The 14,708-nt window shown below is 39.6% G+C and overlaps 1 protein-coding gene across 1 annotated transcript in view; it reads right to left on the bottom strand.

Annotated features, from left to right (window-relative positions):
* Positions 1–13,891, bottom strand: part of PPP1R3E (protein phosphatase 1 regulatory subunit 3E) — a 32,661-nt gene extending 18,770 nt beyond the window's left edge. Inside the window, 1 exon segment of the mRNA XM_053700583.1 lies at positions 13,481–13,891. Within this exon segment, the coding sequence (XP_053556558.1) occupies positions 13,481–13,891 (411 nt within the window).
* Between the last annotated feature and the right edge of the window lie 817 nt (positions 13,892–14,708).

The raw sequence follows: 14,708 nt of genomic DNA, 5'->3' as shown, positions 1-14,708 counted from the left end.
GCTGAAACTGCGGGCGACGCGGGTTCCCTCGCTTGCGCCGCAAACTACGCCGTATATCGGATCGCACCCTGAGTCGTAATTCTGTTTGTGTGCACTCGCAAAACGATAATTATGCTGTCGGAAGCAATATCGTTTATCGACTGCTTCCAACGGCCTATTATAACCCAATTTCGCCAACCAGACTCCGGCTGCCAAAAACATTATCGTGTCCTATACAAAGTATAGGAAGCCGCTAATCTCTAAATTATACCTGGTTTCCAATGCCTGCACAAACCGTAAATACACTGTCGGAGGCTGCAGATACATTAACAAAAATAACACCCAGCTCAACTAGGTGTAAAACAGGAAAAAGGTGCTCTTTGAGACCTTTTTCTCATTAAAAATCTAACCCGACACGTCAAAACCCCTTTATCTGCCATCCCCCCACATCGCAACTTAAAATAAGTGTATTAACCTCTAAACCGCCTTGCCCCACAACGCAAACTATCTATTTAAACTATTACCCCTAATCCGCAATGCCCCCACAACACAAACTATCTATTAAATCTATTAACACCTAATCAACAATGCCCCCACATCGCAAAGTATCTATTTAAACTATTAACCCCTAATCTGCCATTAACCCACATCGAAATTAACCTAATAAATCTATTAACCCCTAAACCGCCAAACCCCACAACGCAAATAATTAAGCACTAAGCTCCCTAACCTAACACCCCCTAAATTAACCCCATTACATAAATTAAAATAATCCTAAATTACAATTAAAATAAAAAACCTAACATTACTATAAAAATAAAAAACTAAGTTTAAATTAAGCTAAAAATACAGAAAATAAAAAAGTCTAACATTGCATAAAATAATAAACAAAATTATCAAAAATGTAAAAATTAAACCTAATCCCTATGAAAATAAAAAAGCCCCCCCAAAATAAAAACACCCCCTAATCTAATACTAAACTACCAATAGCCCTTAAAATGGCCTTTTGTAGGGCATTGCCCTAAGTTATACAGCGTTTTTACCTTTAAAAACAACTAAGTTCCCCCTGCACTTCCATCAGCAGGAAAAGCAAATGCACCAAACCCCCCCATGCACCAAACCCCCAAAATAAAAAAAACTAACACAAAAAAATCCTAAACTAGCTATTGCCCCTAAAGGGTCATTTGTATGGGCATTGCCCTTAAAAGGGCATTAAGCTCTTTTACAGCGCCCCAATCCCTAATCTAAAAAATACTAAAAATTAAAAAAAGCCTCACTCTAACCCCCAGATAGGTAGTCACGGTTCCTGAAGTCCGGCGGTGAAGTTTTCTTCCAAGCGGCAACCTCTTCTATCTTCATCCAGGGCCCCGGAAACTGAAGACCAGCGACCGCGGAGTCATGGAGCATGGAGGATCCTCTTCGTATGATAGCCGCCGTACATTAAATAGTGAATTCAAGGTACGCAATTAAATATGGCGTCCCTTGCATTCCTATTGGCTGATTTGATTCTTCAAATTCAAATCAACTAATAGGATGAGAGATACTGAAATCCTATTGGCTGATTTGAACAGCCAATAAGATTTTAGTAGCTCTCATCCTATTGGCTGATTTGAATTTGAAGAATCCAATCAGTCAATAGGAATGCAAGGGATGCCATATTTATTTGCGTACCTTATATTCACTATTCAGTGTACGGCAGCGAATGTACGAAGAGGATCCTCCACGCTCCATGGCTCCGCAGTCGTCGGTCTTCAGTTCCGCAGTTGCTGGTCTTCAGTTCCGAGGTCGCCGGTCTTCAGTTTCCCAGTCGCCGGTCTTTAGTTCTGCGGTCCTAAATGAAGGTAGAAGTGGTCACCGCTTGGAAGAAGACTTCACCGCTGGACTTCAGGAACCGCGAGTACCTATCCCTGGGGGTTAGGGTTAGGCTTTTTTTTATTATTTTTTTATTTTGTAGATTAGCGATTTGGGCACTGTAAAAGAGCTGAATGCCCTAATAAGGGCAATGCCCATACAAATGCCCCTTTAGGAGCAATGGGTAGTTTAGGTTTTTTTAGTGTTAGTTTTTATTTATTTTGGGGAGTTTGATGGGTGGGGGGGGGTTATTGTTAGGGGGAACTTATTTTTTTTAAAGGTAAAAGAGCTGTTTAACTTAGGTCAATGCCCTACAAAAGGCCCTTTTAATGGCTATTGGTAGTTTAGTATTAGATTAGGGGGTGTTTTTATTTTGGGGGGATTTTTTATTTTCATAGAGATTAGGTTTAATTTTTTAATTTTTGATAATTTTGTTTATTATTTTATGTCATGTTAGACTTTTTTTATTTTTAAAGTAATGTTAAGTTTTTTATTTTAATTGTAATTTAGGATTATTTTAATTTATGTAATGGGGTTAATTTAGGGGGTGTTAGGTTAGGGGGCTTAGTTATTAGTTATTTGCGTTGTGGGGTTTGGCGGTTTAGGCAGAGGCGTCACTAGAAACCACAGGGCCCAGGTGCAAGAATTTAAGAAGCTGGGCCCCCACCCTCAGGGGCCCAGTGGCAGTTGCGACCTCTGCAGAGGCGTAACTAGAAACTACAGGGCCCAGGTGCAAGAATCTAAGAAGGGCCCCCCACCACCCCACCCCCCAAACAAAAAAAAGTGAATTTGATACATATCTTTTTTTTTTAGATTTAACACAGAAAAAAAAATTTGAATCAGATTACATGTCTGCAAAAGGAGGTACCCTGTGCCCACAGTCTGTGAGATGGTCTGACCCCTTATTACTGTATATAGTGACACTGCTTAACCCACCAGTACTGTATATAGTGAGTCAGTGACACAGTCTGTAATCTGCCGGTGAGATGGCTGGCCTGAACCCCCCCCCCCCCTCAGAACTTTATAAAGTGACCACAGTAGTCTGTGACATGGTCCAGCCCCGCCATACTGTATATAGTGGTACTTTATAGACTGACACTGTTTACCCTCGCCCCCCCTCCCCCATGCTGTAGTAACAAGGTCTGTAATTTTCTGGTTCCACAAACATACACACACACACAGACATACATGCATAAATAAACACACAGTCACATACATACATACACATACGTGCATAATACACACACAGTCACATACATACATACACACACACACACACACACACATAAACATCAATGGGTAAAACACTAACCCCTGTAGTCAGAGACACTAGTGAAGCATCATGTCACACTCACATGATATCAGTGCAGGCAGTGAAAGGTCAATGTTTTTTATTGAAAACATTTTTTTTTATTTTTTTTAAGATGGGCAAGCTGGGCAATTGCGACATCTGCACCCCCTGTAGTTTTAGCCCCTGGACCTCTGCACCCCCTGTATTTCCGCCCCTGGGTTTAGGGGTTAATAGATTTATTAGGTTAATTGCGATGTGAGTTATTTGCGGATTAGGGGTTAATAGTTTAAATAGCTAGATTGTGTTGTGGGGAGATGGCGGTTTAGGGGTTAATAACTTTGATAGATACTTTGTGGTATGGGGTAGGCGGAGAAGTGGTTAATACATTCGTTATTGCGGTTGAGAGGTAGATATCGCGCATACGTTAGGTGTTTGATTTTATTCAAGTGTAGTGTAAAGTCGGGTTACCATAGTAACCTATTAATGTTTTAGAAATCTGGCATCAGGTGGAGGCGTTAACACAACGCTTACTTACACCTACACGAAAAAAGCAACCGCTCGCAAAGCGGAAACCTTTTCAATGGAAACCTGGTACTAAAATGGAGTCATAAATTACTTTTAGCTGTCGGCCGCTTCGGTAGCTTACGGCTCTATTTTTTACCTCTTAAGGACCGGCAATTTCAGACAAAAACGTCCCTAAAAGACCAGAGCATTTTTAGTATTTTTGCCATCACTACATTTAAACAGAAATAGAGACTTTTTTTTATATTTACCTATCAAAACTATATATTTTCTTTTAGCAGACAACCCAAAGTATTGATCTAGGCCCATTTTGGTATATCTCATGCCACCATTTCACCGCCAAATGTGATCAAATAAAAACAAACGTTAACTTTTTCACAATTTTAGGTTTCTCACTGAAATTATTTACAAACAGCTTGTGCAATTATAGCACAAATGGTTGTAAATGCTTTTCTGGGAACCCCTATGTTCAGAAATAGCAGACATGCTTTTTGGTAATTAGAAGGCTGTTAAATGCCGCTGCGCATGACACTTGTATTATGCCCATCAGTGAAGGAGTTAATTAGGTAGCTTGTAGGGTTAATTTTAGCTTTAGTGTAGAGATCAGCCTCCCACCTGACACATCCCACCCCCTGATCCCTCCCTGTCCCCCCTCAAATAGCTCTATTCCCTCCCCGACGTTACAATTGTCACCTGCATCTTAAGTACTGGCAGAAAGTCTGCTAGTATGAAAATAAAATCCATTTTTTATATATATATATATATATATATATATATATATATATATATATTATTTTTTTTTTTTAAATATATTTACTGCAGTGTAGGTTCCCCCTAACCCCCCAAACTCCCTGATCCCCCCCCAAAAAAAGCTCTCTAACCCTCCCCCCTCTACCTATTTGCCACCATCTTAGGAACTGGCAGTTGTCTGCCAGTACCCAGTTTGCTGCAAAATTGGCAATTTAAAATAAAAAAATAAAAGTCCCATTTTTTCTGTAGTGTAGCTTCCCACTCTCAATACACTCCCCCTCCCCCTCCCAGATCCCTTTCTGTTAACGGATCCCACATGGGAACTCCCTCCTTCCTCCTTCACCCTCAATGACGCAGTTTTATTAAATTTTAGGCTTCCCTGTAGCATGGCCAAGTGGTCCCACCCACTCCCGCCCTACTCCCACCTCCTCCAGCAATGGGCCGCCCACCCGCCTCCCTCATTACACTCCCTCCCACCAACGATCTGCACCACCGCTGTGCGAGGCAGAGAGAGCCTCTGCATTGACAACTCTGCAAATCTATTTCTGCAGTGCCCCACTCGTGATAGCGAGATCGCGGCAGAGAGAAGCCCAGGACTGCAGCGACGTACAGCATATGGCGCTGGTCGTTAAGGGGTTAACGGCTCAATGGAAGTGAGCTCCCAGATGGATACTGCTATGCTATGAAATAGCATATTTTCCATTGGCTTGGGAGAGATTGAAGCAGCTATACACATGTATAGGGAGCTTCTGTTAGTCAACAGAATTACCAAGATCTTGTATTTTTTATTTTGAGTTAGGTATTTTTTCTAAAAAATATTCAATTTTCTAAAGCTAGGAACAAATTATTAAAAATATAACAAATGGAGGGCGTGTCCTGGCCATGGCCATGTTAAAGAGACACTGAACCCAAATTTTTTCTTTCGTGATTTAGATAGAGCATTAAATTTTAAGCAACTTTCTAATTTACTCCTATTATCAAATTTTCTTTATTCTCTTGGTATCTTTATTTGAAATGCAAGAATGTAAGTTTAGATGCCGGCCCATTTTTGTTGAACAACCTGGGTTGTTCTTGCTGATTGGTGGATAAATTCATCCACCAATAAAAAAGTGCTGTCTATATATTCTGAACCAAAAAAGAAGCTTAGATGCCTTCTTTTTCAAGTAAAGATAGCAAGTGAACGAAGAAAAATTGATAATAGGAGTAAATTAGAAAGTTGCTTAAAATTGCATGCTCTGTCTGAATCACAAAAGAAAAAAATTGGGTTCAGTGTCCCTTTAAGCCGCAAAATTTGGAAGCTCTGCCAATTCTTGTGTAATCCGCCCATTATCTCTCTCCTAATATATCATCCTACATAACAGCTTTGAATATCTACTAAGAAAAAGAACTAAAGTAAGGTGATATCACTTATATTGTGTCTCTACACGTAGAAGCACCATCTGCTCAACACCCCCCCCCCCCCCAAAGCAGTCATAGTTTTCTGCAAATAATGTACCATGTGATATCGGCTAAACTCCAGAATACTAGAAGTGAGTGAAGTGCTGACTTGCAAGGACTCCGAGGATATCAAACAATGGAGACTACTGGCGCTGCCTTGCTACAAATGGTAGCCCACAAGCTGGAGAGACATTTTACCTCCATCGCTAGAATCTTACATGATGAGCGGAGCGACACCTCTGAAGAAGAAATAACTCAAGGGTCAGCACTAACCTCTACCTGACAAGGCACAGAAGAGTGCGACAAAAATCTTACTTTTGACCCAGACTAATCTGTTATGCAGGATACGCAGCAAGATGATGCCGGAAAGGCAACATGTCAACATGTCGATCTTAGGAACCAGCTCCAACTTTATGCCCAAATCTGGAAAGTTAAACCCTAGTCCCCTAGCGATGCGACTGTTGCCTATCAAAATTGGGAATCGACATTTTCTGGAACTCCGCCCACACATCTCGAGTAACCAAACACTACGCCTAACCTCCACCCAGGCTACCTCCCACTCCTATAAAACTCCACCCAGGCTACCTCCCACACCTCCAAAAACTCCACCCAGCTACCTCCCACTCCTCGCAAACTACACCCACACTGTTGGTACACATGAGCCGTCACATTTACTATATTATTGACAAAATAGTATTTGTGACAGTTTGTGCACTGCAGCCATATGGCAGCATGCACCTGATTTAGCAGTTTAATAAGTATCATTCAATAAGTATAGGTGACATAGCTATGCACTTTACATAGTCACTAATAAACTGCTAAATCAGGTGCACGCTGCCATATGCCTGCAGTTAGGCGTAGTGTTTGGTTACTCGAGATGTGTGGGCAGAGTTCAGTAAAATGCAGATTCCTAATTTTGATAGTCACCGGTTTCGACACAACACCGGTCGCGGGGAGGATCGCAGACCGAGTGTGAACTTAAGTTCCTAGATAGCACACAGCTAGACAAGCCCAGCATTGTCTCTATCTCCTATCCAGGCATACAGACTCATAACAACTATATAGCATATACTAGTCTTCTATAAGACTTTGGGACAGCAAGGTATCTCTCAGAAACTTCCTGCACCCCTGCCTTAGCAACTGACTACTACTCCCTAAACTCTCAGTTCTCTTCAGGAGGGGTCGTATGGATCGAGGAGGCTGAGCCTATCTTAACGTTCCTGGCATAGGGTAGTAAAGTTGACTACCTTTTGAATATAGAAGGGAGAACAGCTTTCTGTTTTGGACTGCCATCCCACTTAAATACCTATGTTACCATTGTTATTGTTATGTTTTAAGATGGCATGATCAACCAAGGTACCGTTTCCTTTTCTATACAGGAGATACCCAACATGTTTCTGTTTGTATTATATTCTGTACTATTGTAGGTTAATTAGAGTTCCTGCAACAAGAAAGCTAAACTACTTTAAGTCTCTAGATTTAAGGGAATATTACAGTTTGGGTAGTCCTATACTAATCTCCATTCCTAACTAGTTTAAAATATGGATGCAGTAAGTAGCTCCTTCTCATTAGATCTAGTAATGCCTGATGTTTTCTTTTGTTTTGTGTCTCTGCATCCTTATCATACATTTATGCCCCCCTTGAGATAAGAGACGTGAACACACAGGCCTCTCCTTATTCAGCAATACATTTTCAACTAGATATATGTCACCTTGCATTACAACTGTGCAGTACTACATTGATCTCACTTCCCAAGAGTAAGATTGAGTAAGGACTCTTATCTTATCTAAGTGGGTTTGAAAGATGCCTGTTATTGCTAGATCTAAAATCCTTATATACGGGAGTTCGGCCATCTTATTATATTTCATCTTGCTATACATGATGGCCTCTATTTATCAAGGTCTGGCGGACCTGATCCGACAGTGCGGATCAGGTCCGCCAGACCTTGCTGAATACGGCGAGCAATACGCTCGCCGTATTCAGCATTGCACCAGCAGCTCACAAGAGGGCCAATGGGCCGCCAGCAGGGGGGTGTCAATCAACCCGATCGTACTCGATCGGGTTGAATTGCGGCGATGTCTGTCCGCCTGCTCTGAGCAGGCGGACAGGTTATGGAGCAGCGGTCTTTGTGACCTGCAGGCTCGCCAGAAACACGGGGCATCAAGCTCTATTCGGAGCTTGATAGATAGGCCCCATAGCCTATACTATACTATACATATAGCCTATACTATACTCTTATAGAGTCCCTACTGAGAACTAATCTATCTCATCAGAGTCCAAAAGGTGCCGTATTTATCATTGAAACTCCTCCCTCATGCTATATATCCTTATTAGGGTCCAAGAGTGGCCCTATGTAGTCTGGGAGGTATATATAACCTACTTAAAATGAGATTTTATTGCAATATGTTCTTTGACTTCAAATGTAATAGATTCTAGCTTAATCAATCTCTCCCAGAGGTGAACTTAGAAAACCTATATTGAAGTTTACAATTATAATAGCATTACTTGTGTTAATACACCTACAACCACCTCTGTTTGTTTACAGTTCACAGCCATCAGCCAATCACAAATGCATACACGTATATTCTGTGAAGTTTTGCACATGCTCAGTAGGAGCTGGTGACTCAAAAAGTGTAAATATAAAAACACTGTGCACATTTTGTTAATGGAAGTAAACTGGAAAGCTGTTTATGAACATTTAATTTTGAGTAGAGTGTCCCTTTAACCCCTTGGCGACCGAGGACGTGTTAGGCACATCCTATAAAAAGTGTCAGTTAAGGACCAAGGACGTGCCTGGCACGTCCTCTGGGGTTTCAAGCACTGGAAGCGATTGTGATCGCTTCCAGATGCTTTCAGGGTATGGCAGCGATGCCTCGATGTTGAGGTATGGTGTAATACCCTTTTTTAGGCAACCGATCGGCCAGCAAAGCTGCCGATCGTTGGTGGCATGGGAGGGATCGGAGGGAGGCGGATGGGCCTGGCTATTAAGCTTTAACGAAGAAAAATTGCTAATAGGAGTCAATATAAATTTGCTTAAAATTGTATGCTCTATCTGAATCATGGAAGAAAAAAAATTGGATTTAGTGTCCCTTTAAGATACATTATAATCCAAAGGTTATTCCTCTTAAAATAAGGATTAGTTTTTAATTATGAAGCATAAGGCTGTATATTCATGGCTGTAATATTTAACTTTTTTTTTTTTAGCAAAATGCTATAAAATAAACATACAAAGTTGAGAATAGACCTTAAAGGGACATAACCCCAATTTTTGTTCTTTCATGATTCAGATAGAGCATATCATTTTTATATTAACTTTGATCAAATTTTCTTCATTCTCTTGGAATCATTTGTTAAAAAGAGAGCAATGCTCTACTGGCAGCTAGGTTAAAACATTGTGTGAGCCAACAACAGGCATCTAGCTCACAGTAGTGCATTGCTCCTGAGCCTACCTTTGTATGCTTCTTACAACAATGAAGCAAATTAGAGATCAAAATTGTATGTTCCATTATGAAAGTTTAATTTGGACTTTACTGGCCCTGTAATGCCACTGCTCCCCAGCAAATCTATATACACAGAATCAATAAAAAAACTATTATGTTATTGTTTTAGTTAAATAAAATAGTTTAAATTATTTTTAAGGTAGTAGTTATTTCTTTTACTTAAAGGGCCATAATACCCAAATGTTTAAACACTTGAAAGTGATGCAGCATAGCTGTAAAAAGCTGACTAGAAAATATCTCCTGAACATCTCTATGTAAAAAAGAAAGATATTTTACCTCAAAAAATCCTCAGTAGCCACCTCCCATTGTAAAGGATTTCTAAGCAGCATATTAGTGTGTCTGTCCCGGGACAACTGAAGGGATGAGCGTCGTGAACTCTCATATTATTTCACCAATCAGGTAAAGGAAGCTTACTATGAAATCTCATGAGAGTTAAGTCAAATCTCATGAGATCACAGTAAGAGTTCATGACCTCAGCACTGCTGATGCTGATTGGCTGCTGTTCATTTCTTCATTTTTTTAATTTTTTTACCTGCAGCTGGGAGCAGGTGAAGTATAACTTTTTACACAGAACTTACTCTGGTGAGCTGAGGAGATTGTGAGGTAAAATATCTTCCTTTTTTATATAGAGATGCTCAGGTGATATTTTCCTGTCAGCTTTTTACAGTTATACTGCATCAGTTTCAAGTGATTTAGCATATGAGTATTATGTCCCTTTAAATAAAACTATTTAAGCTAGATTACGAGTGGAGCGCTAACAGTTAAGCACAAGTGAAAAGGGTTTATTGTGGGTGTTTGCACATGTCTGGTTTTTCACTCATATTAAAAATTTAAAGCAAATGCGATCGCTTGAGTGCACGCATCAGGTTAGTGCGACCTCAGAGCTCTGTTTAACTGTTTCACAAAACAAAAAGTGTCACAAAACACATCAAAAATTCATTACAAAGTACAGTTACACTGATAATAACACTATCTAATAAAAAAATGTTTTTAAAAATTGAACAAAAAAGTTATAAGGGCTCAAAGATAAAAGGTCTCAGGTGTTAGATATACTGTATAGATACATATTTATATGTGTATGTATGTATTTACAGACCTATATAAACACATCAATACATATGTAAACACATAAAGACATATATATAAGTGAATTGGAGTCAAGTAGATGAAAACAGGTAAAAGCATATTTATGCAATATTCATATTTAATAAAGTGTTATACTGTGTATTTACTGTAAATATTTCCATTCCAATGTTCTGCACATAGCAGAATATGTTCTATGTATTTTTAAATAGATATGCCTATATATATATATATATATATATATATATATATATATATATATATATGTATATATACAGTATATACCTATATATAATTATATATTCATATAATCATATATATAGGTATAGATATATATATTGTAACAAAATGCCATCTCATATTATAAGTATATAGAAATATGTATTTATGAATAAATAAAACATATTATTCTATGTGAAGAACATTGGAATGTGAAATAGCCATATTTTCATGTCGGGTTAGCACACTTGAGAATATACGATTTGGTTTGCATGCAAGTAGGGTGTTAGGTGTTTTTCCACTTTTTTTGTTCCATCGACTTTTATGGGGGAAAAGGGTATCACACATGCGATATGCTAACTTCGGCTTTTTACACTTGTTGGGTTAGCATGCAAGCGAAAAACTGTTTACTTTTAACTTGTAATACAGGCACAACCTGACATGCGAGAAAAGCTTACTTCTAGCGCAGTTAAAGCTCCACTTGTAATCTGGCCCCTTATATTTTTATTATTAGGCTAATCATTATTTTCTCCTTCCAATAAAGTACATCTGCAAAGTTGGTCAAATATAAACCTATTAAAGTGCAGATAGTTCACCTCCCATAAATTTCATACATTTCAGTGATCTATCCATATATTTCGAATGGTATACACTACAGTAAAACCAAATCAGTAATTGTCTGATATAACTGGAAACAAAATCAGAAAAAGTTGTTATTCTAAGAATAAAAGCTTAATATAAAAACATGATTTATATTGATTTAAATCAATTCTTACTGACTGTAATGATTTAAATCAAATGCACCCTGCGTGAGGGCCAAGAATCTTGAGAGCAATAAGATCTCAGCACCCATAACATTGCTAATCTATAATATTACCGGCCACCCATATTGAGATAAGTGAGTGGAAACATTGTAGTTGGGTTACTATGAGGGATACATGTAACCTTTTGGATACCAGAGAGAGCTGCAGCACATTCTGAAGCAATGCAATGCAACCCTCTCTGGCATCCAGGAAGATAACCCCCAGTAAGTTATATCACATGTTACTTTAATGTGTGAGCATGATTAGAGCAGCATCATGTTAACACTGTGGCTCCAGCAGTATGTTGGCTGTGATATTGATGCAGCTTTGGTGATATTGAGCTGGGCAATTCTAGTAGATATCCAGTAAAGTGATATAGATGGATGGTGCAAAGGAGTATTGTGTATGTGGAAAGAATGGTGCAAGCAGTGGTGCCTGGTCTATTTGGGCAGTAAGGGCAGTGCCCCTCAAATGTTTCCAATGTCTTTAATATGATGTAAACTATATTTTAGCTAATTCTTAATCAAATGGAAATACATAACTGAATACAAAGTCAGGTTATTGTGTTAAAATAATGAAAAACAACAACTTAATAAGGTTATGGAAATGGCAGAATATTCTGCCACATCAACTTAATATACATAGATTAATTACATCTTTGAATAGAAACATATTTGTAATATACAGTACATGTATTGGCAAAAATGCTTCAGGTAAAAGATATCACTGTTTTAGTGTGAGCATTTTTCTCTGCACGTGCATGTGAAGCTTAGCTAGATATTGTCAGTGAACCAGCATTTTAAATACTGCAACTGCTCAGAACACCAGTGGGGCTTGTATCATGTGAACCATTAACAAATTGAGTCATTACCAGATGATAAAAGCAACTTAGGCTCTCTGAGCAAGTTCTGTGTTTAAAATGCTGGTGCACGGAGCATGCTTAAATACACGTTTTAAACAGCTACCTGTATAGCTTTTATTAGAAGCATTTTTGCTAATACATGTATATTACAAACCTGCTTCTATTCACAACTGAAATGCATCAATGTGCGTTTTAATTTGGGCTGGAATGTCCCTTTAAGTCATTTTAAAATCAGCATCTGTGCATATTCTTCTTTAAAGTAGTGTCTATTGCATGCAGTTATATGAAAATTGGTGTACATTGTCCCTTTAATCAGTGCTCTACATGTAGATGACAGGGTGGGTTAATCAATGTTCTACATGTCATTGACAGGAAGGAGTTAATGTAAGACATACACAAGGGAAATATGATATAAATTGGTGACAATTACAGGGCAGAAGAATATCTAAATACTTCACTGGGTGAAATGGAGTATACATATATAGAGACCAAGTGAATAGTGCACTAGAACACTGGGTATTGGAACAAGTAAAAAATGGTGTGAGTAGCGGGAAAAAGAGGTAATAATGCAAATGAATATTAAATATGGGGACAAAGTGAATACATGGAATGTTTGGTACTCTGATAGGATATAAAGATGAGTTGTAGTTAAAGAACATCTGTAACTACTGTACCAGAAGGGAGTACTAGGTATAGGAATAGGTGCCTGGGGTATGCAGCATGCAGGGGATGGTTACTACCTTATGGAAGTCTTGTTATGAAAGGAAAAAAAGTCAGTTGGCTATGGGATATAGAGGCTGCATTGTAACTTTATACACAGAAATATAAAAACACAAGTATGTGTTTAAAGTCACTAGAGCACAGTGGTGTGATATTACAATAGGTAAAGAAGCACTGGGGGAGTTATGTGACAGATCAGTAGGTACAAACCATACAGGTAACAATAGTAACCAGTAGGTGAACTGCAAGGACTAGGAGATCACTAGGTACAAATACATTTAGATGCTACATGAGGATTACTAGGTGCAGGTTTATGGAGGTCACTACCAGAATACTACAAAGAGACGATGAGATCTATATAAAGGGCTTGGGTAGAGGATACTACATATAAGGTAGAACAGTAAGGATTTGACAAATAAAACTAAGGGGCAGTGAGGGCTAAGGGAGGGTTATCTGTACGTACTGATTCATCTTGGGAAATGCCCCAGCGTTGTTTCACTTCCCTCTGCAACCGGTGGGTGACATGGAGGGGGACACAAGGCATGTCTTCATAGTTAAAGTGACGGATAGACTCTAACTCCAGACCGAGGGCATCAGCAAAGCGAACTCTCTTCCTTGTCTCAGGGCTGCGGTGGCGCTGCTCTTTTTTCGGGGTTCGCAGTGCAGGAGCGGAGCGTGAACGCCACCTCCGAGGAACTTGTGTGGTTAACTCTCTGCCAGTGCGTGCAGCAGCAGATCCATCCGCCTCCCCCTCTTCCTCCTGCTCTTCCAGGCTTGGTCTAGCAGTGCGGTAATAGGCCCGTTCATACAACCCGGCGATATAACTCAAGTTCCTTGGGATGTCCCCCGAGGGAGGTCGTACTGGACGAGACATAGCGCCCTACGGCATCAGCACTGCCTATCTCACTGGTATGTACAGAGCAAAAGATCCGTCACATCTTGCAATGCCTGCTGCTGATAGCTAATCAGAGTCACCTGTGTAGTGATGTAGTTGCACCGTGTACATAAGGTTGCTCTAAATAAACTGCCCTCCTGAACTATTTCCTATAGTTACTACAGTGAACAGTCCCTGCACTCTCTGTCTGCTCCTGCAATCATTTAGCTGGTTCCTTTGGTCTCCTTGCTGTTGCCTTCTCCTGCTCACTCTCGCTCTCCTCTTTGGTTATCCTGTTCTGTCTCATTCATCCCGCATCCCTGGGATTCATGGACCAATACCGTAATACTTGGTGTAGAAGCATTTCTTCTTCGCGCAAACTGCAGTATGTGTCTCCCTTCCCCCATTTCACACACCAGACACATCTGATTGGAAAGCGGGCATGGGGGGTTCCTACGTGAAGAGCAGAAGCAGTCAGCTCAAGGTGATAATATGAGGCAGACAAGGGTGGCTTAGTGGTAGGAGGGCGAAGGTTACAAGAAGAGAACATGATTTGAGATATGCAGGGACAGGACAAAGGCATCAGGATAAGTTCGTCTACACACTCACATTACAAGTTAGGTCAGGGTGCAAATACAAATGATACAAATCACATTACAAGTTAGGTCAGGGTGCAAATACAAATGATACAAATCACATTACAAGTTAGGTCAGGGTGCAAATACAAATGATACAAATCACATTACAAGTTAGGTCAGGCTGCAAATACAAATGATACAAATGCTAAGGTTTATTTTGTATTATTGAACTGGTGCAG

Source organism: Bombina bombina, chromosome 2 (assembly GCF_027579735.1).
Source record: "Bombina bombina isolate aBomBom1 chromosome 2, aBomBom1.pri, whole genome shotgun sequence".
NCBI lineage: Eukaryota > Metazoa > Chordata > Amphibia > Anura > Bombinatoridae > Bombina > Bombina bombina.
This window is presented reverse-complemented; position numbering and strand designations above follow the sequence as displayed.